The 24,929-nt window shown below is 43.0% G+C and overlaps 1 protein-coding gene across 4 annotated transcripts; it reads left to right on the forward strand.

Annotated features, from left to right (window-relative positions):
- The first annotated feature begins 206 nt into the window (after window positions 1-206).
- POR (C-CAP/cofactor C-like domain-containing protein) lies at window positions 207-17,465 on the forward strand. Of its 4 annotated transcripts, none has more exons than XM_087379316.1 (4): window positions 207-347; window positions 947-1,009; window positions 1,092-1,203; window positions 16,098-17,465. In XM_087379316.1, the coding sequence occupies exon 4, from the start codon at window positions 16,101-16,103 to the stop codon at window positions 17,220-17,222; it is 1,122 nt and encodes a 373-aa protein (XP_087235442.1). In that variant the 5' UTR covers window positions 207-347; window positions 947-1,009; window positions 1,092-1,203; window positions 16,098-16,100; the 3' UTR covers window positions 17,223-17,465. The 4 variants fall into 4 exon arrangements, with proteins under 4 accessions (XP_087235442.1, XP_087235441.1, XP_087235443.1 ...); XM_087379315.1 differs by having other exon boundaries at window positions 1,092-1,158; XM_087379317.1 differs by lacking the exon at window positions 207-347 and having other exon boundaries at window positions 929-1,009; window positions 1,092-1,158.
- The last annotated feature ends 7,464 nt before the right edge of the window (window positions 17,466-24,929 follow it).

Raw genomic sequence — 24,929 nt, forward strand, 5'->3', positions numbered from 1 at the left:
GGAGAGAAAGTTCTTCTACATTAGTGGGATGTCGAGCATAGGGCGGGATAGGGAGTAGTGGTACATGAGAGACAGCTCCTGATGGCCCTACACAAGGGCTCGTGGACACCCCCACTAGGGAGGCATGGTCAATGAGACTCACAAGTTTGAGACCCTAATGTGTACTATTTAGATTTGTGATGGAATCTTATTGTTTGTATTTGTACGGGAGTCTTACTGTTTGGATCTATAATGGAACCTTGTGGAACTTTTTGGAGTCATAACGAGACATTGTATTCTACATAGAGACCCATCAGAGTCCTAAGCGCCCACTACCACCAGCCTGCGGGAACATAGAGATAGGAGGGGTATGCAAATTGGGTGTAGTAGTTATATACCAATCATCTCTCACTAGGACGATCGGTGTGGAGTGGTGTGACCCCTGCACCATATTAGTTTGGATTCGGATCAGGAGCACATCATAGTGAGATACCTTCCTTGTAGGCTGCTACTTTTCACATATAGACCTCATACTTTGCTAGGGAGCTACGAGGAGCAAGAGGAATCTCCACATGCTGCCTTATAACTAGATATCATGGGCTTCTTAGTTGCAAGAAAGTTCTCCTTCTTGGAGACTTCATTGCCAGGACCGCTGACTTGGGCCAAGAGTAAACAAAAAGTGTTTATTGACTCTTCGTCCTCTAGTATCTGATCCAAAAGAACGTGCTGATAAGCCCATTGTTGCAGCAGCAAGGTGCTCCTAAATCCAAGCATCTGTAGGCCGCTCGTGCTCTGCCCTCGATAGGGGTGCTCACGATTGTTGGAGGACAACATGTGTGTGTGTGAGGCCAAAACACCACCTCCATTGAAGAGAGTCCTATGGTAAGGCCAGTTCACATGATCGTGCCCATCTCCTTTCCATCTCATCATCAGGATTAAGCTAAACCATTATTATTTGCCTACCCAGATCGGACGAGCCACCTGCAATGCCTCTCTCGCAGAGAAGGGAGAATATTTCGCAGAAAAACAGGTTTGAGATGTCGTTACTCTATTCTTCCATTCACACGGTGCGTTTCTTGAGAATTGTTCCTGATACTTCGCGCATTTTGCAGGAGTTGAAGCACGTTGCTGACGAGCTTCGCAGCACGGACATTATCTTCAAGGTGTCCAAGACGGGAGGTAATCTCGAATCCAGTCTGGGAGTTGTGGAACTAAAACTCATAGGTAGCTTACTGGGGATCCCACTGAAGTAACAAACGAGCTCTTTTCTCATTCTGATCTTTGGGCAGAGCGCAGCCATCGTGTGGAGGTAGAGAGATATTGGAGCATAGAAATAGATCGTCAGATTGGCTATGAAGTATTGTTTTCTTTCCCCCACAATGACTTGATCCTCTGATTCTTGAGAAGTGACCGATTCTAGTGTGATGCCAAGAGAAACTTTCTCAAATAAGACAGTTTAGAGAGCGTAGTTCACACAAGCCCTCCAAGCAAAGCCCACGACTCGGCTTATCCAAAGCTGGGACTCACAGACTCGGTGAAGCGCACGGTGGCTGAAGCGGTCCAACGTCCCACAGGATTCTGTCCTCGGGTGTATTGAAGACGTAATGCAGGCTGGCATATCTATAGTAGATATCACCTGACTCTGTATAAATGCATATCCACTCCTAATGCCTTCTTCAGGTAAGCTTCCATCTATAAGAGGGAGCGTATACCAGTCATCATTGAGTAGAGCAACATGCCTCTCTATCAGTAACAATATGTGGGCATAGGGGAAGATCTGTTTGCCTGTGATTTGTGTCAACAATCGGCTTTGCTTGGAGGTCCGTTTGCCTGTGATTTGTGTCAACGATTTGTGGGCTTTACTTGGAGGTCCGTTTGCCTGTGATTCGTTCTTCAACCGTGGCTTCTCTCTTTCCGAATCTTGTTTACTGCTTTGATGTAGATCTTCTGCTGGGATCTACTGTGGACGTCCATTGTTTGAAATCTATAAACAATGCCAGTTTATTTCCTTTGGACGGCTGCTATCGTTCGCATTGCAATGGAAGTTCCTGCCCTCTCGCCAATGCATTGCTTCTCGACTTTCTATGCATAGTTACAGGAATTGCCAAAGCAGTTACCACCTCGACGACCAGTGGATCACCCAATCGAACTTTTTCCCGGTAGTAATCCACCGTCGAAACCTCCTTATCGGGTTTCTCACACTCAAAATGAAGAAATCCAAAGACAGGTCACCGAGCTACTTGACAAAGGTCACATTCGGCCCAGTCTATGCGCCTCTGCATCGACTACCGAGCCCTCAACAAGCTCACTATCAAACACAAGTATCCATTGCCTCGCATTGATGACCTCTTCGATCAACTTCTACATGCAACACAATTCTCAAAGATTGATCTTCGTTCAGGTTATCATCAAATCCGCATATGAGAAGGTGATGAATACAAGACAGCTTTTCGAACAAAGTATGGACACTATGAATGTTTGGTCATGCCTTTTGGGTTAAACAATGCCCCGGCCACATTCATGACATTAATGAACGACATCTTCAGGCCTTTCCTTGATAAGTTCGTCATCGTTTACCTCGATGATATCCTCGTTTTCAGCAGATCCCTACTTGAGCATAAACAACATCTTCACCAAGTTTTTGAAGTTCTCCGCGCAAATTCTCTCTACATCAACATTGAGAAGAGTGAGTTCTTCAAGACCCAACTTGAATGTTTGGGACATGTTATTTCAGCTCAAGGTATCTGTGGATCCCAAGAAGGTCGAGGTAATCCGAAACTGACCTACTCCTAAGAATGTTCATGATGTCCGCTCTTTTCTCGGATTGGCAAACTTCTACCATACAAAGGTCTATCAGTTTTCCGAAATCGCAGCTCCTATGTCCATATCTTCCATTTGAGGTCATGACCGACGCTTCCGACATCGCTACAGGAGCAGTCTTGATGCAAGAAGGCAGAGTTATTGCTTTTGACAGCCATAAACATTATGATATCCAAACCCGATATCCGGTTTATGATAAGGAGTTTCTTGCTGTTGTACATGCTTATCGCTCTTGGAAACATTATCTCATGGGAGCCGACTCTGTGGTCAAGACAGACCATCACTCTCTAAAGTATATCTTTACTCAGCCAGTCATGAACGCTCGAGATCTGGACGACTCCGACGCTACTTGGCAGTCTGATGAAGACTTACAGCAGTACCCTGACATTTTACAGCAGTATTTTCAGAATTTACCGTGATATTTTCTACATCAGTTCATTATCTCTACCAGGGTCTTCTTTTGAGTGGGAGGGGATGTCACGATCTGTGACGTATTCCTTTCTCTATTTCTAGACTTATGGATGGTTTGATGAATGGACACTTGTGGAAGGGTATGCCCTTTCGACGGGACACTTCCTAAGAGGCACAACCTTTGCCCTTTCGACGGGACACTTCCTAATGAGGCACAACCCTTCACAAGAGACATCCTAATAAGAGACATTCCTATTGTAATGTACTCTCTCATCAAGGGTCACACCCTTCACAAGGGGTACACACCTCTTCATGCACATACCCTTTGGAGTACACACTTTTTCATGTGTGACTCTTCACTCTCTATATAAGCCAGCCAAGAGAGAGCTGCAAAAATCCGCCATCTTCTTTAGAAGACTCCTTTGGTAGGAGAGAAGACTCAGAACAGCAGGGAAGACTAGGGAAGGGCTCCAAAACCTTCCAGGTGCTTCTAGATGTGACACACAGGTGCCACAAGTCAAGCAGAGAGGCTAGACATGCTCACACACAGACACATGGCAAATAGGGCGTGGGATTTTAATGCCCCTAGGGGGGTCACTTGGTAAATCACGACCCTAGTGCTTGGAACCAATAACCCTAGTATATAGGACCTCTGGTGGGTAAAATTTCAAAGCATGACCCCAGTGAACTAAACCAATGACCTTAAAGAATAGAACCACTCTAATAGCACTAGGAGTTGCACATAAAATCATAGGTACCCTTTGGACATTAACTAATGCCCCTAGCCTGTATTCAGCAACTAAGCAATCCCCAATTTATGGGGCACTCTAACAGCTCACAGGCCAGCCAAAAGGCCAGCCATCTCAGCCAACCAAGTGGCCAGAAAGACCAGCTGGTCTGGCCGACCAGTTGGCTGACCAGCTGGCAGGCCCACCGACCAGCTGGCCGACCAGCTGACCGACCAGCTGGCAGACCTACCGACCAGCTGGCCGACCAGCTAGGTCTGGCCTATAAAAGGCTTCTGCCCCCACACTTCCTTTGACAGGACAGGACAGGACTTGCAGCTGCTCCTCATCTCCTCCATCTTTTGCTGCAGGCCCGCCTGCTCCATCTACCTCTCCTCTTCAGATCTGCCTTCACTGCTGCCTCCACTTCTGCCTCCTCTGCTGCCTCCTCTTCTGCCTCTCCTTCCTGCCTCCTGGCTGTCCCATCCTGCTCCAGATCTGTCCCCTTCTGCTCCTCTACTCCAGATCAGCTCCTTCTGCTCCAGATCTGTCCCATCCTACTCCAGATCTGTCCCCTTCTGCTCCTTCTGCTCCAGATCAGCTCCTTCTGCTCCAGATCTGTCCCATCCTACTCCAGATCTGTCCCCTTCTGCTCCTCTGCTCCAGATCAGCTCCTTCTGCCCCAGATCAGCTCCTTTTCTTCATCATGTTGCTATTCCAGATAGCCTGAAGGTTCCTTCCTCAGAGCATGCTGGTTTTCAGCCATTTCCTAGGGCAGCTCCAGCCCTTCATCATCCTCGCTCCCTCTACTGCTATCTTTTCTACTGTCTCTCTACATGGAATCATCTTTCTGATTCACCTCAGCCACGGTCCTTCAGACACGACGGTTTGAGGTTCTTGTATTCAGTTTTTCATATTACCGACAGGCACTATGTTTTCTGAGTTCCGTTCTTCAATTGTGTCTGAGTATTGTCTACTTTTTGATCGCTCCACTGCAAACTCTACAGTTTCTCTATAGCCTGGCACCCCTAGTCCAAATTCAGTGACAGTTAGTTTAATCACGTCACCATCACGTCCCCATGACATTGTCTATGAGAAAGTAAGAAAGATATGTGAGTGGCCAATTTTGAGAACGATTACCAAGGTTAAATCCTTTCTAGGATTTGTGAACTTCTTCCACACTCATATCTAGAATGCTAAGTTAGCATTACAATTCTCAGACTTGTTTAAAGGGGTAGAGAAGGGTAGGTACAATAGATACTGTCACGGGGACGTGAAAAGTGATGTCAAGTATCTTTGTAACTCAACGCACGATTAACCCAGGGTTAACCATGGTTAAGTGTAGTAATGGTTTGGCCATGAGGGAATGGCTAGAGGAAGTGCATGCTTCCTAGAAGTTCCTAGGGGCAATGTCTAGGTACACCACTAGGTCCTAGGGGCAAGGCAAAGGCTTTAAAGAGGGGTCTAAAGGTTGGCCCCAAGGACAACCAACGTTGTCCTTGGTATGGGTTAGGACTTTAATGAAGGGACAAATGGCAAGAAGGAGGTGCCATTTGTCATGCATGTGTATGCATGCCTTCCCCCCACCTCCATCTATCTAGTCTCACTCTCTTGGAGGTTTTGCACGTCTAGCAGAAGCTTCTGTGGCTGTTTGATTGCATTTTGCTGCTTCTGCTATTGCTGTGCTGCTGCTCTGGTTGCTCCCCTCCCTTTGGCACATTTTTTGAGGTAGCTTTGTTGCAGGGATGCATCTTGGGATGCTGTATGAAAGATGGCATGGATCCCAAGGTAGGAAGTGCGAGCATTTATTGCAATTCATACAGCTGTACGGACTGTATGGAACAGGGTGAAGCCCTCTTGAGGAGCTGTACGGGCTGTTTGACGCGAGGATTTGAAGGCTAGATCCCGGTGTTGAGGCTCTGGGGAAGATCTGCATGTTTGAGATCCTCTACAGCTCTTTCTTGCTCACCCTCCGCTCTCTACCTTCATTTTCTCTCTTATCTTGATTGCTGGAAGCTGAAGGTGAAGGAAAGAGGGAGAAGTACAAGAGGGAGAGGGTGAGAGAGAGGAGAGACACTCAAGATGCGGGTGTGAAGTGATGAGCCACACCACAAACTCTTAAGTTTTATTAGGATTAGGTTTCCCCCCTATGACTGTCTTAAGACAGTCATAGGTGTCATATCTTTAATAAAGGGGTGGCAATGTGCCTTTACCCCAACAACCTCCCACCTAAAGGCCAATATGCCTAAAGGGGAGAAAAGAATAAAAATTACAGCAATATACAGTTATGTATACAAGACCATAAAATAAGAGTGGTCTCATCCTAATCCCATGATGTGGCGGCAATGTGCAAACCGCTCTGTAGGCAAGCTCTTAGTGAGCAAATCTGCAGGATTATCATCAGTATGCACTTTCACAAGCTCAAGTCGCTTGTCTTCCAGTACCTCCCTGATGAAATGATATTTCACATCTATGTGCTTGGTCTTTTGATGAAAGACCGGATTCTTTGCCAACATGATAGCACTCTGACTATCACAATGCAAAATTGGCATATCTCCTGTAATGCCCAAATCTCCCACCAGCCGAGTAAGCCATATTGCTTCCTTGCAAGCCTCAGTGGCTGCAACATATTCAGCTTCAGTAGTTGACAGTGCAACGCATTTCTGCAACCGAGACACCCATGATATAGCACCTCCTGCAAATGTGAAAATATAACCGGTAGTAGATTTCCGGTTATCTGCATTCCCTGCATAGTCTGAATCTGTAAAACCATGCACCAATGCATCCTGCTTACCATAGCATATGCACAAGTCTTTGGTACCCTTGAGATACCTCAAGACACCTTTCACTGCTTCCCAGTGCCGCTTGCCTGGATTTGCCATATACCTGCTGATGACTCCCACCGCAAAAGCAATATCCGGACGAGTGGCAACCATGGCATACATCAAAGAACCAACTGCAGATGCATTTTCAGCCTTATCATCATCTGATCTGGGGCTGTCCTTACTGCTGAGTTTTAAATGTGGAGGCAACGGGGTACTAATAGACTTCCCCCCCTCCATTTTAAACCTCTGCAATACTTTGTCAACGACTCCTTTTGTGACAGAAACAAAAGTCCCTTGGACTTGTCACGAGTAATCCGCATGCCAAGAATATGGTTTGCATCACCCAAGTCTTTCATGTCAAAAGACTTATGCAGTTGTTTCTTCAAAGCACTAATCTCATGCTGAGATTTACTAGCAATCAGCATGTCATCCACATATAGAATGAGTAGCATCAAACTGCCATCCTTTGCCCGTTTGGTGTACAAGCAATGATCGGTCTCACACCTATGATACCCTTGAGACCTCATGAAGGCATCAAACTTCTTGTACCATTCTCTTGGTGCCTGCTTGAGTCCATACAAGCTCCTTTTGAGCTTACACACAAGCTGCTCTTTCCCTTTAACAGCATATCCCTCTAGCTGGCTCATGTAGATCTCATCATGGAGATCTCCGTGAAGAAAAGCAGTCTTCACATCCATCTGACATAAATCCATGTCCTCATGAGCAACAAGAGCTAACACTGCTCTCAAAGTAGTCATCTTGACGACAGGGGAAAAGATCTCATCAAAGTCAATGCCCTTCTCCTGCTTAAATCCCTTGGCAACCAATCTGGCCTTATACCTCGGTAAAGCATTTGAATCCACTTTGACTTTGTAAACCCACTTGCATGGCAAAACCTTTCTGCCTGCAGGTAGCTGCACCAAGTCCCATGTATCATTTTGAAGTAAGGAGTCCATTTCTGACTGCATGGCTTTCTCCCACTTCCTTTTCTCTGTTCTTCCCATAGCTTCCTTGAAGCTGGAAGGCTCACCACAATTTGTCAGCATGATAAAATCAGCCACATTGTTGGCTCCTGGAACAAACCTGTCAGGAGGCTGTTGTACACGGGTGCTCCTCCTAACAAAATGTTCCGGATTAGGCTGCTGTCCAGCCTGTTCGTCATGCATGACGGGTGGCTGTACCACCATATCTGGCTGTTCTACAGCCCCATCTGCTGGCATATCCAGTGGTGCATCATTGGCAAAATTATCTGGCTGATTTCCAGCCTGTATACCCTCTTGAACAGGGTTATCTGCAGCAGCCTGCTGCTGCATATAAAAGGGCATTCTTTGCTGTCCAACATCATCATAAATAACCCTCTTGTATTCCACAGGTTGCACGGGTTCCTTGTGTACACTATCCTCTTTAAAGATGACATCATTGCTGCGTATAATCTTCCGTTTAACGGGATCCCATAACCTGTACCCCATTTCACCTTCGTCACCATAACCCATGAAGATGCATCTGAAAGACTTTGGCTCCAGTTTGGTGCGCAGTTCTTTGCGTATATAAGCAAAGCACTCGCAGCCAAACACACGTAAGTGCATATATGAAGGTGGCTTGCCAGAACACACCTCCTCTGGCACTTTCAACTCCAAAGCCTTGTTTGGCGACCTGTTAATAATGTGAACTGCTGTTTGCACGGCTTCTGCCCAAAAGCCATAGGGTAATGCAGCATAAGACAACATACATCGAACCTTCTCCTGAATAGTTCGATTCATCCGCTCACTTACACCATTTTGAGATGCATTATGAGGGGCTGTGAGTTCCTGTTTAATGCCCTTAGCTTCACAAAACTGTACAAAAGCATGTGACACATACTCACCCCCATTATCGGATCTGAGGCATTTCAGCCTACGACCTGTCCGATTCTCAACCTGAGCGACAAACTTCTTGAAAGCATCTAAGGCATCGCTCTTATGCTTCAAGAAATTGACCCACACTTTGCGTGTTGCATCATTAATAAAAATAATAAAATACTTTGCACCCCCTAGTGATAACTGTGGCATCTCACACAAATCAGTGTGTACTCGATCAAGCGGTGCTCTATTCTGGGGAGTTCTCCTCTTATGAGGAGTCACAGAATGCTTGCCAAATATGCAATGATCACAAGTAGGCAAATCTGAAAAAGAAAGAGACGGCAGATAACCCAAACGTGACAGTTCTTGCATTCCTTTAATAGACATGTGTCCCAACCGGCTATGCCACAATGAAATCTTTGGCAGCTCGGTTATGGCAACAACATGATTACCTACAGTGGAAACATAAAGAGGGTACAAGGTATCACTCTTATAACCCTCAGCCACTAACCACTGTCATCCAACAAGCCAGTGCTAATCAGATTTTTCTTGATTTGCGGCACATGGCGAACACCATCAAGCATAAATGACCGTCCATCGAGGAATACTATCTGTATACTGCCAATCCCTGCAATCTGACCTGCATAGTTGTTCCCAAGGTGAACAACTCCATGAGTAGCTGTGTAAGAAGTAAACCACTCCTTATGAGGAGTAACATGAAAAGAAGCACCTGAATCCAAGAGCAAGGTGTGCATGTCATGGCCATCAATAACCAATGTGTGTGCAATTACAGCAGAAGAACATAATACCTCATGTCTGTCACTGTCACTGTCCTCTGCTGCAACATTCACTGCATCCAAGTCATCTACCTTGGCCTTGCCTTTGCCTTTGCTTCCACTTCCTGCATCCTTTGCTTCAGCCTTCTTGGCTTTCTGATCCCGTATAAACTTGAAGCGCTTAGACTTCACATGTCCCTTCTTGCCACAATAAAAGCATTCAATATCCTTTTGACCACGGGACTGACTGCGGGATTTGGACTTACTAGCAGATCTCCCCTTCTGCTGAGTCCTGCCTCTTTCCTGTACCTGCAAAGCATTTGAAGACTTGCTGCCCGCATTATTTTTCCTGCTCATCTCCTCCATGAGGAGAGAGCTCTCCACATCAGCATACATAAGAATGACATTTGAATTTGACAGGGTGGTCTTGAAAGTGTCCCAACTCTTAGGGAGGGTACACAACAAGAAGGTAGCCTTGAACTCCTCATCAAGATTCAAACCCTGTGCAATCAGCTGTGTAAAGATGGCATTGAACTCACTCAAGTGTGAGGTCATAGTTGTACCTTCCTTCATGCGAAGATCAACCAGCTTCTTCAACCAATAAACCTTACTGGTTGAACTCTTTTGGGCATACAACTCTGCTAGCCTCTGCCATAGGCCATAAGAGGTCTTTTCAGCCTGAACATTGAACACAAGAGTATCAGAAATAGTAAGCATGATAGCTGCCCTTGCGGACAAATCAAGCTCTTCCCATTCATCATCTGCCATGTCAGATGGCTTGACACCCTTCACCCTTATGGGCTTAGAAATCTTCTTTAGAAGAAGTACATTCAAACACTGTTCTGCCCATAATGCATAATTGTGTGCTCCTTCCAATTTCTTTATGTTCAGAATTGAAGAATCACTTCCCCGTGATGCCATATCAGATAAGGAAAGTACCTGAATCCCTGTAAGTCAAAAAATTACTGAATAAAGTTCTGATTTCTCAGAAAAAATCTGCTTTATCAAGAGCCAGAAGCACTCACAATAGTGCTGTTTTTTTTTAAAACTGTCAAAAGAATCTGCAGCAAAACAGTAAATTTCCCTCCAGTTACTGTACCTTCTGACACACTGTACCGTGCTCAAATAGGCATAAAACAGTAATTTCAGAATGCTGCGGCTGTTCCACAGGTGCTTTAACAGTGCATCATCATCTGATGAAGCATAAAGCACTGCTGTCCTGATCACTTCTCCCACCTCAGATGAGGTATTGCACTGCTTTTATATGCATAAACCACTTGTCATACACTGTGTTGTTCACTGTAAAAGAGGCTCCAGACACTTCAGCCTGTCACAAACCTGCAACAGAAAATGGGACAAATCCCAAGCAATCACCCTTCTGCCAAGGGGATAAAAGGCATCTGAAGGTCTCAAACAGTAACCCAAGTGCTCTCAAGCAAAATCTGTGCAAAAGCCCCTTGATTTGACACCTGTACCAAGTGAAGAACACCTCAACACTGAGGTAGCATACAAAATGTAGCGCTCTCCTGGCACTTTCACCTGACAATGCAATGCATAAACAGCCCTGTGTACACAATAACAACACAGATCCCAACGTACAGACACTGAAGATAAAATCTTTTGAGCACTGTCAACGATGGACAGTTAGGGACCGAGTAAACTCGATGCGCCTTGGCCAAGCGTGGCTCAACTGAGATTTTCAAAAAGGTGTCGTACACAAAATGTGACCTGCAAGAAATGTCACTGAGTACACTGCGGAAACAAGACTAATGTGGGCTCCCTGGCTCCACACTGCCTCAAGGCATACATTGCATAAGCTTCCAGGCAAAAGCCCTTTGAAAATGTCACCCAAAAGCTGAGATTTGCACTCAGCAAAAGCATAAAAGCCCTCTGCAAAATCAAGGCATTACCTTCCCGAAACAAGATAACTGTGCAATCAACCACACACTGTGGTACTAGTCACCTCAAGCACGAGGGACACGAAGGTACTTGTTGTACTTTCAAAACATAGTTTTGAGAACTGAAAATGATCCTGAATGAAGAGCAGAGTGCTCTCTCTCCTTTCCTCTTCCCAAAAAAAAAAGAAAAAGTACCTGCTGTACTTTCTGTACCTTTGTACTAGTGCAGGGTACCAAAGTACCTGCTGTACCTGTGCAGGGTACAGATCCAAGAAGAGAAAAAAAGAAATTTTCGAAATGCAAATCTTTGATGAAGCTCCTTGACGCAGAAGTTCCTAACACAGCCCTTGCCTCAGTCCGTACGGAGATCCGTACGGTACGGTCGACTGCTGTCCGTACAGTTGTACAAACGACCGTACGTCCGTACACGACTGTACGGAAATGGCGTGATCACCAGCTGCTGCCTGTGCGCAGCGCCCACGCATGCGTTGCCTGTCTGCCCGCGCTGCTTGCGCGTACGTGCGCGCCGCCTTGCCCTGCTCGCAGCTGTAGCAGCTAGCAGCTGCTGTTGCTGTTCGGCGCCGCCTTGCCCTGCTCGCAGATCCGCTGTAGCTCGCGCTATTGCCTGCGATACACCCTCGCCGCCCTGCGTTGCTGTCCCGTGCTGCAGCCCTAGCCGCTTGCGCAATGCCAAAAGGGCACAAGTCCCGAGGGGGTAGAGGGAGAGGTAGGCAGGGGTAGGGAGGAAGTGAGGCTTTGATACCAGTTGAAGGTGAAGGAAAGAGGGAGAAGTACAAGAGGGAGAGGGTGAGAGAGAGGAGAGACACTCAAGATGCGGGTGTGAAGTGATGAGCCACACCACAAACTCTTAAGTTTTATTAGGATTAGGTTTTCCCCCTATGACTATCTTAAGACAGTCATAGGTGTCATATCTTTAATAAAGGGGTGGCAATGTGCCTTTACCCCAACAGAAGCCACCTGCACCCTGCGGAGAGCGTGGACAGCGGATAGGTGCGAGGAAGGAGCTCACCCCTCTGCCACAGACCGCGGGAATTGGTTCGAGGTTTTGTTTTTTCTTGTTCTTTCTTGCTTTGCAGCTTTCTGCAGTGCAATGCGTGTTGTTTGCAGTTCTTTTAGGACTCCTACAAGTTCCAGCAAGCACCCAGAGGCAAGGGTGTTCTGTGGTAGCCCTAAGGACAGCGTGGATGTATGTGATAGCCTTGAGGCTGCCTTGAGCTCAGTTTGCCAGTAGTTTGGATGCCTGAATGCCTCTCAGTTGGGTCAGATCAGAAGTGGATGCCTGAGTATGCCTTGCCAGTGGGAATTCTAGTGGTGCACTTGGATTAGATGCCTTGAAGATAGGTAGAGGATTTGCAGAGAGGAACAGTGCGGGGTTGAACCCCTGTTGTAAAGCATTTCCATTTAGAAGCATAAAATAAATACCGTAAGGGGCGCCAAGGCATTTGGGGCCAGTGGGTGCACTGTGTACTATTTTCATTGAGCAGGGGCACTCTAGCCTCACGTTTGTTGTTATTGAACTTTGTTTCTAAGTTGTGCTAAGTGGTTGAAGTGACTAAAGCTTGGTACTAACGCATAGTGTGGACATAAGAGCTTGATGTGTGTTTTGAGCAATTAAAACATGTTGTTACATTAGCTTCTATTTTACAGATAGTGGATCCTAGTAAACCATTTGTGGTTGAAACGGATGCTAGTGACTATGCTATTGGAGCAGCATTGTTCCAAGATGGTAGACCTATAGCTTTTGAGATAAAAAGCTAATTGAGCCATAGTATGGGTGGCCAATGCATGGAAAGAAGGTATATGCTATTATTTACCTGTTGAAAAAGTGGAGACATGATTTGTATGACTTTTTTTGTGATCTACATTGATAACTCTTCTATGAAGTATTTCTGCAACTCCATTGACCTAAGGAGTAGGGTCGGAGTTGATGCAAAAATTTGACTTCGAGATTCGATTTATAAAAGGATCTACCAACAAGGTAGCTCATGTCTTGATTGGAAGTGGTTAACTTTGCCTCATAGAGACCTATTCAGACTTGTATGACTCTCCATAGGCATGTATTTTGAAGATGAGTTCTTCAAAGGTGTCTAGGATAGAGTACAAGTTCGGAATGCCCCTCTTGGAACATTTGAAATGGTCTGCTTTTTTGAAAGGGTATGGTTTGTGTACCCGGGGTAAGAGATACGAAACACCGTATCTTGTTTGAATGTCATGATAATCCCATAGTCCTTGTGCTGGACATCTAGGGGTGCAGAGAACTTTTGATCTAGTTTAAGGTTAATGTTTTGAAGTATATGTTCGAAATTGGCAATAATGCCAAGTCAATAAAGTTAAGCGCTTGAGACAAGGTGGATTATTGCACCCATTGGAAATACGCGAAAATAAATGGCAAAGTATCTCCACGAACTTTGTGGTAGATTTTACCACAAACCTCGATGCAATATGGGTAATCATTGATGGACTTATCAAATTCGAGATTTATACCTATAAGAGATTGTTCTATCAATGTTGGAAAGTATTCTGCCTTGCAAGTGTGCATTTTCGAGAATCTTTTGGGAATCTCAAGTACCTTATGAGAAAACTCGAGGTGACCGCTTCTGATAAGCATGAAATCATGCTCTTCTTGACCACTTTTTATGCTTTCCCTTGCAAACGACAACATATCCAGCCAATCAGCAATAGAGCTCACCTTGACATTCTGTAGGATGAGTATCCATAGATTAGTTTTTATGTAACGTCCAACTCTAGTAATTCCATACCTACTTATTAGTTTTCCATCATCAAAGCATGCTTCTTATGGATATGATGACAATACTTTTGTACATGTTGACCTTGCAAATGTGCATTACCTGAGAATCTTTGGAATGTATTCTGACCTTGGAAATGTGCACTACTTTTCAGTATTCTCTTGGGCCCCCATTGTAGACTCATGGATTATGGGAGGGGACTTCAGCGTGGTGGAGTTGCCTTAAGGGAAATAAAAAGGGAGAGAGTAGCTTGGGATGCCTTCCTTTTCTAGTTCAGTGGCAAAGATACCTGGACAGACGATGCCCTTCAATCTCTGCCTCATTCGCTCATGTTCTCGTGGTCGAACAAGAGGTCGCATATACCAATTTATGCGCAGACTGATAGATTGTATGCTGATGACTGGGCTTTGGATAGAGGTAGCTTGGTGTGCATTGCACTAGGGGTTTCCACCTCAAATCGCTTTCCGGTGGTTCTATTTATTTCTGAGCCTCATGCGAGGCGCTCGCTCTGCAAGTACCAGGATTCCAGATGACTTAGGAGGGGTGTTAGTGATTTTCATCATACTAATGCCAGCACTAGGAGAGATGAGATTCTCAGACGAGATTGGAATCCGTTGGCAGTTAGCAGTCCTACAGAGGAAAACAAGGGCTCATTAGCAGGTTTTAGTAGATCAGAGAGCAGAGTATACCTTTGATGCATTGGAATCCCTTTGGATTCAGATGGAAGGGAGAATCGATAAACACTTCTTCTCTACTCTTGGATCTTGGACCGAGACATGATAGAGGAAGTGTTTCTCAGCTTATTTATTTTGATGGGGTTTTGCAAACAGATCTTGATGCAAATAGCTACAAACTTTATGCCTCCCTGCTGTCTTCAGATCGTGATTCACTTGCCAGAGACATTGCTATACACAGAGTTTGGTAGGCTATTCTGATATTGGTGAAACCACATATGAGAGTTTCAGTTGATGCACCTTTCACCAATCCGGAATTCAGAATTTCACTTCTTGAACTTCACAAGGCCAGATGGCTGGGTCCAAATGGGCTCACACCCTCCTTTCTAATTGTTTTTTGGGATATGATTGGGGACCAAAGAGTTTGGGACTCTAGTACTATGCCTCATTCACTTACAGAGAGTCACATCCATCGTTCTCTATCTTGAGGCACTTTTTATGCATGTTACCTGAGCCTTACAAGGGGTTTGGGACTCTAGTACTATGCGTTTATCGCTGTCTACCAGACTTGGCATTCTTGCAAATGTACATATAGCTACACTTGGAAAGTATTCTCCCAGAATGTTTGTGTAGCAACAGAGCTCACCTTGATATTCTGTAGGAAACAGAGAATTCTCTTTCTCCTCGCCTTTGTTTAAAATAACATCTCTGATGATGTACCCGATCCAAAACTGTTCCCATTTTGGGAGTCTTTAGTCTTGGAAAATTTTCCATTTGGCAATGTACTCTTTAAAGGACACAACCACCAAGACAGCATTCCATCTTTCACCTCAGTTGCACACATGTATGGACTTTGGGTATGTTTAGCCGCCATTAGCATTCTTCATGGGGTCTGCCTACATCAGAGCTTTGTTGATAATACTATACATGCTGGTAAGCATTTTCAAGCTCTCTAAGACAGACAGGAGCTAAACGATGACTTGAGGTCCCCGCTTTGCGTTGGAATTGAGATTGGGATCTCCTCTGCATTTTGCAAGGCCAGGCGTGTAGCTGTCACAGTCTGTCTGACTATCATGCAAGGACTTCATTTAATGTTATCTATTTGGTTTTGGCTTTTGTTTGCTTTGCAGCTGTCATGGATTTTATCTGTACTTTGGGAACTCTTGAGATGGTCAATGCATTTCACTGGTTCTAACTATTCAACATTGGCAAAATGTTATAGATGGGTTTCTGAGCAAGCATGTAATAAAAGGAACATTGCGCTTACCCTTCTATACACAGTATCAATTGGACTCAAGCACATGTTACTTCATTTCTTGGCCACATTTTGATTGTTCAAGCATTGATTAGCTAGTCCCTGAATGTCTGTTGGGTGCTTTGCAGAAGATGATGAGTATCAAGGAGGAGGAAGACGAACAGCTGAAACACAACAATGCAGCATGTGAGTCTACTCTTGAAGGGAAACATTTGGCAATGCTTAATCGCCTTGCAGCTAATCATGATAGTCTCCTAGAGAAATCTGCTGCTCGGAGAGCTGGAACGGCAGCAAAAGCTAGCCCTCTTGAATCAGTGGATCAATTTCTGCAAGCTTTCTCTGAACATTGCGGACAGGTGGAGGAGGGTCTGGCTTCTATCCAAGAAAGGAAGTCCTGTTTACCATCAGACGCAGACAAGTCTTCTATAAAGATGGATCTAGACAAGCTAGCCCTCAAAGTTTCTGAGATTGAGAAATTTGTGGCTGACAGGTCATACTTTCTACCTGCATATGAAGTTCGTACATCTCAGTCTGTTATTGCAAGTCTCAGAGATCAGATAGAGGCTGCCAATCTCGAGCTTCTTCCAAAGAAAAAGTTTTCTTTTAAGAATAAGACAGGCAAAGACAGAAAAATATTGACAGAAAACAAGGGAGGAACTATTAAGTCAGTCTTGGTAAAAAAAGAGGATGCAAACAATAGGCAAGAGTCTTCCTGCTTAGAGAGGACTCACTCTTTTGGAATACACAATGTTCAAAATGTCGTTGTTGTAAGGGATTTAAAGGATCAAGAAGATGGAGAATACACCCTTGAAAATTTAATCAACTGCAAAGTCTATTTGAGGGGTCGATTTCGAGCTTTGTACATTCATAAGCTGCAGGGTTGTCACGTATATGCAGGGCCAGTGACTGGGTCATCTCTCATCGAAGAAGTGACAGACAGCGTATTGATGTTGGCATCTCATCAGATAAGAATCCATCAGACAAAAACCACAGACTTGTATCTCCGTGTTCGAAGTCGACCAATCGTGGAGTATACAAGCAATGTTCGTTTTGCCCCCTATGCTTTTTATTATCACGGCATAGAAGATGATTTGTGTGCAGCAAATCTGCTAGAGGAAACAGGGCTTTGGGAAACCGTGGACGATTTCCGATGGTTGAGAGCAGTTTCTTCTCCTAACTGGAGCGTATTGCCTGAGCATCAGCGCTTACCGCAGGTTGATGGGTCTGCTATTGCAACAGGGGAAAGCCCATAATGATTCTTCCAACGCCTTTCAAAACGGAGTGCTACTGCATGCTTTGAGAGCAGTCGTTAAATAGTCCTCCTTTTGAGATTGGTTCTCTACTTCACCTTTATTCTAATCATTGCAGGTTGAATATGGGCTTGAGGCGAGGTATCTGTACGCACTCTTCAATGATGGATTTCTTAAAAAACATTGTATCGTTGTGGAAAAGTCAACAATATAGCAGTCTTGGAATGAGCTTCTTCCTCAGATCATTATGATCAACAAAAAGTCTTTTATGCTCTATCCTCTGAGGATTTTTTGTCTGGTCAATAATGAATATTCAGTCTCTTTTGCCTTTTCATAACGTGGATCATCAGTCGGGCCCGATTGCAAGTGCTAAAATTTGTGCTTATCCTTGCTTTTGTATCTGTTGGTCCCCAGCTGGGCTCTCTTTCCTTGTTGCCTTTTTTATTATATTCTCCTTTGAGCAGGTTAATTTCAGGCCAATAACGAATTTGTTGTCTCCTGTGTCTTTTTAGTCTGACACCCTTGCAAGTCTTGAAGTTTGTGCTCTTCGGGAATGGGGGATGCAATCTTAGTTAACATACCGATTCTCTATATTCATTGCTGTTGTACGAAAAGTAAAGTTTGCATTCGATCCATCTTTTCAAAGAGAAGAAGTGAATCAGCTTACTGGTGTGTTTGTGTATGAGTGGCTCCATTGGTATGCGTCATGTATGTGTGTTACATACATATTGATGCAATGGTGCATCAGCTTGTAATCTAGGCCACACTTGATGGCAGGTTTGGGATTTGTGGATTTTCTGCCGATACACCTTTTTTCATTCATTAACTGATGGGGATCGGTGTGATTTTTTTGTGAGCTTTTTGTCATGAGCTTTTTTTCAATTTTCATGAATATTGCGAGCTTTTCTTTCACCTGAGAGAGAGAGAGAGAGAGAGAGGGGGGGGGGTCATGGAGTGGGGTGGGTTGAAAGTTTGGGTTGTGGTTGCAGTTAAGAGGAGAGAGGGGGGGGAGAGGAGATAAAGGAAAGGGGGAGGGACGAGCGCATGGGTAAGGTGGCATGGAGAAGGGAGGGTAGGGGAGTTGGAACATATATTCATTATCATAGTGGAGAACGTAGAGGGGGAACTTATAAGGTATGCAAAGAGGAGTGCAAGGAGGAGAGAGAGGATGAGGAATGTGAAAGTTATGTTCATCTACTAAATGTAAAGGGGAAGGGAGAGCATGTGGGAAATTTTGTTTATTTTCAAAGTGTATAATTTGACAAATTTGACCTCATATTTGGATTCCTCGTCGAATTCCGGTCATTTTGAGTACCAACATGACCATATTCTGATAAATTTTGGCCTGTTTGGGGCCTGTTTTGAGTCTAGCGCAGACTCAAAACAGGCCGCAGACTCAAAACAGGCCCCAAACAGGCCAAAATGAGAAAAACACCATTTTTTCAATTTTTATCAGAATATGGTCATGTTGGTACTCAAAATGACCGGAATTCGACGAGGAATCCAAATATGAGGTCAAAAGTTTCAAATTATACACTTTTAAAATGTACATATCTCCCATAGTTCCTCCCTTCTACTTTGAATATGGACATATCTTCCATAATTTTTTGCCTCCTACTGCCACTCATATCCTCCCCCCCCTTGTGCATAGTATACACTCTTCCACCCCTCCCACATGCTATGAAAATGAACATATCCTATATTCTCTCCCCCTCTTTCTAACCTCCCCATCTTTCTTATAACAAAAACATGTATGGATTTCTAAAAAAAGCTCGCAAAAACAAAGGAAATGGTAAAAAAGCTCACATTAAAAAGCTCGCCAAAAGATTTCACCCGATGGGGACTGTACTCTGGTGGTCGTCACAGTTGGGATCTAACAGCCAACAGAGACTCAGTCTAGAATATCAGCTGATGAAAAGCTATCTGCTAGGAGGCCATGGGATCTAATTAGGCCTGAGCCCATACTAGAGCCATAGCCACCTTATATGACCTTAAGCCTAAAAAAAAGTGTTGCTTTGCTTGCTAAGTATGTCTTCCTTTTGTTTTTCATAAAAGTTTTTGTTTACCTCTTTTTTCTTCTCTTTCATTTTCTCTTTTATTTTCTGTGTAGATTTTTTGTCTATAGAACAACAAAAAATCTAAATCTGTATGATTGGACTTATTTACAAAGGTATATATAAAAAAAAGGTCTAGTATCATGGAGGGACCATGTAGCAGTGGCCATAGGTTACCTTGTCATAATGTAACCACTCTTCATATTCTACATGCTTTGGGAAATTCTTTTGTGGCATATAGTAAATTTTGTTTGCAAATTAAATTATATATCATCCCCATTTTCGGTTTTGTTCTTGTAAATGCTTGAATGACCTCAGAGATCAAGCTTACTCCTCTTCTTGCATTGTTTTCCAAAAGCCAAAGTCCAGAAGACATAAATCGTTCTTCATCAGTGCATACTTACCAGTTAATGCTACCATTTGTTGTAGCATATGCTTGGAATATTTGCTCGCTGTTTCTCGAAAGGTCTAAACCTATCCTAGTAATCCCATTCTGGTCAATTAACATACACCGAGTCAAATTGGATTAGCTAGAAGGCCGAAGTATCCTCTTTCTAGGAATTGTGTGAATCTTTCACACCTCTTGGACCATCAACATCATCTTTCCAATCCACAAGGTAGGGGACTCATTGTTGGTCACTTGATGGCAAAGTATATGGGTTCGTATTGAGATAGACGTCAATAAATATGTTGATTGTGCAAGCATGCAAAATTTGGTTCATGTAGGTTGCATGCAAATTTGCTCCCAAATGATCCCATCTTCACTGTCTCAAAGTTCTCATAGAGGAGGCTACAAAGGGAAAACAAGCGTATATTGTTGCTTTGTAGGCGTATGGTATATCACAAAACGTGACTGATCTCAAAACTTCATGTTGTTGGCTTTGCACACAACGTTATCTATGTAGTTATTGCCCTATATGACCGAGTCATAGGTAGAATACAAATCCATATGGTAGTTTTCAAGGATGAGAGTAGCACCATTTTAGTGGCACAAGGATGCTCCAATGGTAAGAAAAAGGATAACAATATTATCTATGCAGTTATGGCGCTATATGAGAGTCATAGGTGGAGTACAAACCCACGTAGTAGTTGTTCAAGGACGTCAATAGCACCATTAGAGTGGCACAAGGATGCTGCAATGGTAAGAAAAGCATAGTTTTGTTCGTGAGGTGTTGCTCGACATGGTTAAGCCTTAGGTGGTGGAGTTGGCCAAGGGAAGGGTATATTTATATTTTACTGGAATGTTACCTTCATTGAAGGAGCTCAAAAACTAGATGTTAACTTGGCCAATAATAAGGAATTTAATCTTATCTGTTGTGCCATGCTTCTTGGTTCTTCTTTTGTTTCTATAGGGGTGCCATTATGGTATCCCCATGGTACCCCTCTTTCAACATCAATGAGTATTTATATTAGCAATTTTCTATATGATTTGCTCTCCTTGGGTTGCCTAGGTGGTTACATGGTGCTTTGGATTGCATGGCTAGTTTACTAGGAAAATACATCAAGGTAGTAAGTGCACATGGATGCTCTAGGCCCGTGCATGTGAGAAACCTTAATATATGTGATATCAGGTTGTATGATTACTCAATCATACTTATTGTTGCGCTTTGACCCATTTCTTGACAACTATTTCATTTGAAAACAAGATGGCCATTGTGCTAAGAATTGCCCAAATTGATTGCACAAGGATCTAGAGAAAGAAGTTGTCCCATCAAATTACGGGCCAGGGTATCTTGGCCAGGAAAGACAATTGATCAAACCTTAGAGATTAGTTTGGACTCTACAAAAATGACCCCCAAAATGCCTCAAAGGTCCCTTACCTTTGTAGGCTTTACATTGATGAGTTGGCCCTCTTAGTAGATATGGGTGGTAATGGCACATAGTCTCATCCCCACCTCGCTCTTTGTTGATGATGTGTTGTCTCAATAGTAAAAAAAGGGAATGTAGATGCATTTTATAGCTCTGTAGGGACTTGTGAGGCTTGGACATGAGTTGTTTAATTATTAGGGGAGATTTGGGGTCTCGAAAGGCCCCAAATTAGTGTTTCCTAATCTATAGGGATTAGGGAGGGATTTGGATCAATGGAATTGCTCCATTTTGTGGGCCAATGCCATGTTGAGGTGGCACATAGGCATTTATGAGAAGAGTGCCCATTGACTGCTCCTCTTACAAAAGGGGCCGCCCAACTCATATCCCCTCCTCGTTAACACATGCTTCTCCCTCCCATGCCCCTCCAATTGCAATTGCCAAAATTCACATGGTAGTGAGAAATCATCGTTTTAGGTTATGGGGAACAACTTTCCCTTCTGCGACCCAACCATATTGTTCCATTTTCATAGAAAAAACTTTCGTAGAAACTCCTCAAATTACTGACCTGCATGGAATTTTTACAATTCTCTAGTGATTCCATGGACTCATTTTGTGCACTATGTGGGCCTGAGGTTTTTGAACCTATGATTGACTTATGCATCTTCGAGGATTACCTAGTGGGTATTAATGTAAAATACAAGGGTTAATGTAAGGGACCCTATGACCTGACCTGGCCCTAATCAGCTCTAGTGGGTATTAATGTAAAATACAAGGGTTAATGCAAGGGACCTTATGACCTGGCCCTAATCAGCTTATCTGTGGCAAGATGCATTGTGTCGTGGAGCTTGACATGCATGATCACTATATGGGGGGCTCAATGCATTTTCATGGGGACATGCCGACCTTTTGACTCACCTAGACCTACAAGTGGTGAATGCATATAAATGCTTGTGAGTCCCTTAGATCAAATTCCATCAAAATTGACTAAGATTTTTGTAATGCCGTATACCTCATTGACAGCCATGAAGAATAGGACATGAATGTATCGGTTAGGCCAGTTGTCAGCAACGGTTGTGGATTGCTAGGATGAGGTGTCGTAGAATTGTTGATGATGACCTAGCACTCTTTCAAGTATGACTAGATGACTTTGATCCCTCTAGCCTTATGGGCAAACATATTAGGCTGATTGCACATATATTTCAGTAATGGTGGTCTATCATGTTGTAATTTTGTGCCATATAAAAAAGTTTCTATCAATTTCTTCATATATGCCACATGGTTCAGATATCAAGGATTGCATATGATATTTAAAACAAATGAATGAATGAATATGTAAGTAAATATATATACACATACGCCCTCTAAATCTCTTGCAATAATAACAAAACTTTTGATCTATGCATATTTTGACCTTTTTGGCACCAAATATGAGTTCAACTGTAAACATGGGTCCTTTTTTGTGAATTTTCAAAACCCCCTTTGGAGCGCATCTGTTTTGAGCTTGGACCTGAGAATCCTTTAACTACTTCACAGCCTCCTAGTTGAGTTAAGGCACATTGTACTCTTAGAAGTTTGTAATGCATAATGATGTTTAATGAAATTCATCTATATATGAGACTCTGGTTTGTAATCCATAGAGAGAGAGAGAGAGAGAGAGAGAGAGAGAGAGAGAGAGAGAGAGAGAGAGAGAGAGAGAGAATGAAATTCATCTATATATGAGACTTTGGTTTGTAATCCATAGAGAGAGAGAGAGAGAGAGAGAGAGAGAGAGACTTGACTCATGAATATAGATGTATATATTACAAACTTTTAATGACAAATTGTTACAATACCAAAGAAATTGATTCTCCATTGTTGTTTGTAAATGGTAAAAAATATAGTTACAATATTGATTATGGTTGTAACTTTAGAGCCAAAACTATTGTATAGCTTCTCTAATTCCAACAATACGAGCCTAGAAATGTTCAACTACTAGAGCAAAGGCGAGATTAGAACATGGAAGAGAATGTGGTGGATGAGGAAAAGGCACAACAGAAGCTCCTTGGTCAACCGTCTTCATAGGATCATCCTAGGCATGGATGTCAACTCTTCATAGCATCCACCATCGCCTGAATGGCAGTGATTATTTGAGAATCATCAGTTTTTTTGACATTATAATGTATAATTTTTATCCGTTGCCTCACAATTGTATACTATGTAAATACCTATAATCATGAAATTTGAATTATCTCAATAATTCCATGTGGGATATCTCTACACAAAATTCTCCTTTCCCTTCGTTGCAATACGTGTCAACATAAAGTGTTAATCGATGATTCGTTCAAGAATAAATAAAAAACATTGAGTCATATTCAACTCTTTGTTTACCTTCTTGTTATTCATAATGAATGAGAATATTTCTGTAACACTACCCTCTGTCTCCACCTGAATGTCTTGGCATAATTGAACAAATGTGCAGCATTGTCTGAGTGATATAATTTCCAATAAATTGTCATTCTTGTTAATGGTGATATCCAGTGCTTTATTTTTAGGACCAAAAGAGTTTAAATCTCGATCCATTAAAACCAATTGGTTTCCAATCATTCTACTACGTTTATAGTAAAAGGTTAATATGAAATTTTGAGTGGCAATCATGTACTTAAGTTTAATGGAGTTGTGCGCAACCTCACAGTATACTTGGTTGGATGTTATCATGTCCCAACCATAATCCAATAAGTCAAGAATTCTTTCAGCACCATTTGCATTATAAGTGAGCATCCTCTTGCAAATCTTGATAGAAAATTTATTGAATAGATCTACAAAGACTGATATTGGCATGCAAATAGTTATTTTGTTGATTCTACTAGAAATCCCTGGTCGTAAGGATCCTTGTACTTCTGAAAACAACATGACTCTGTTACAGCACCGTGAGGAATTGGACAATCAATGGTATTCCATGCTAGGAGATCTAGTTTCTTCAACACACTATGTGTGTTGGCTTTATTCAATAGTTGGTAAAAATGATCATAGAAAAAGGCTCCTCACTGAGCTAACTATGCTGTTGATCTACCTCGATATTGCAACTCTTCTATGGACCCATGTAACACATCCATGAATCCTGAAATGCATTTGGTAGACTGAGCGCTGCTCATAAGATGAAGGATATATAGCTGAAAATAAAAATAAAGACATTGAGGTTCACGAAATTCTCTGATTATGAAATATAAATTCTCAATGAAGTCACTTACGATTTGGTTTATGTTGTGGAAGATAAGTTGGATAATTCTGTCGCAACACAAGCTCTCTATGCATGTATACATGTTGAACCAATATTTCCTTTATTGATTTCATCACCTCCTCGGTTCTAAAATCTTTCACCCTACCCTTCCAAGATTCCAAAAAGAGATTACTTGAACGTGGCTTCCTCCTTCTGTTTGGTTACATGAGCACCCAACTTCCTTTAGTCTTTGCCAGGAGCCATCCATAGTAACCTTGTTGGCAACATCAATGGAAGATATAGAGGAAAGATGTCGACGAGTGAGGGAGCTCATGTCTGTAGCTTCATCCTTGACAGTTTGATCAACACGATGTTTGTACAAGAACGGTTCTGATTATCGATGCATGCCATTGAGACTAGTATCCAAACTTTTCCTCAAACACCTGAAAACTCAATGGACATATCAAAGAGCACACATTATATTCTAGTCTTGCATAAGCACGATCTTCTTATTCAAAACTTTAAGAATATTATTAAAGAGAGAGATTGATAAAGCATTGACATCATTCTCATACCTTGCGCTTCAATATTATGATCAACAAAGCTTCATGAAAAACTAAGACCAGCCATTGTGTTGTCGTCCCCATGAAA

This window comes from Dipteris shenzhenensis, chromosome 9 (assembly GCF_047967505.1).
Source record: "Dipteris shenzhenensis isolate YYH24624 ecotype China chromosome 9, Dip_SZ_1.0, whole genome shotgun sequence".
Taxonomy (NCBI): Eukaryota; Viridiplantae; Streptophyta; class Polypodiopsida; order Gleicheniales; family Dipteridaceae; genus Dipteris; species Dipteris shenzhenensis.

What these genes read in the sequence shown, in the direction of transcription:
- POR (XM_087379316.1), top strand. Translation starts at nt 16,101, where the DNA reads ATGATGAGTATCAAGGAGGAGGAAGACGAACAGCTGAAACACAACAAT.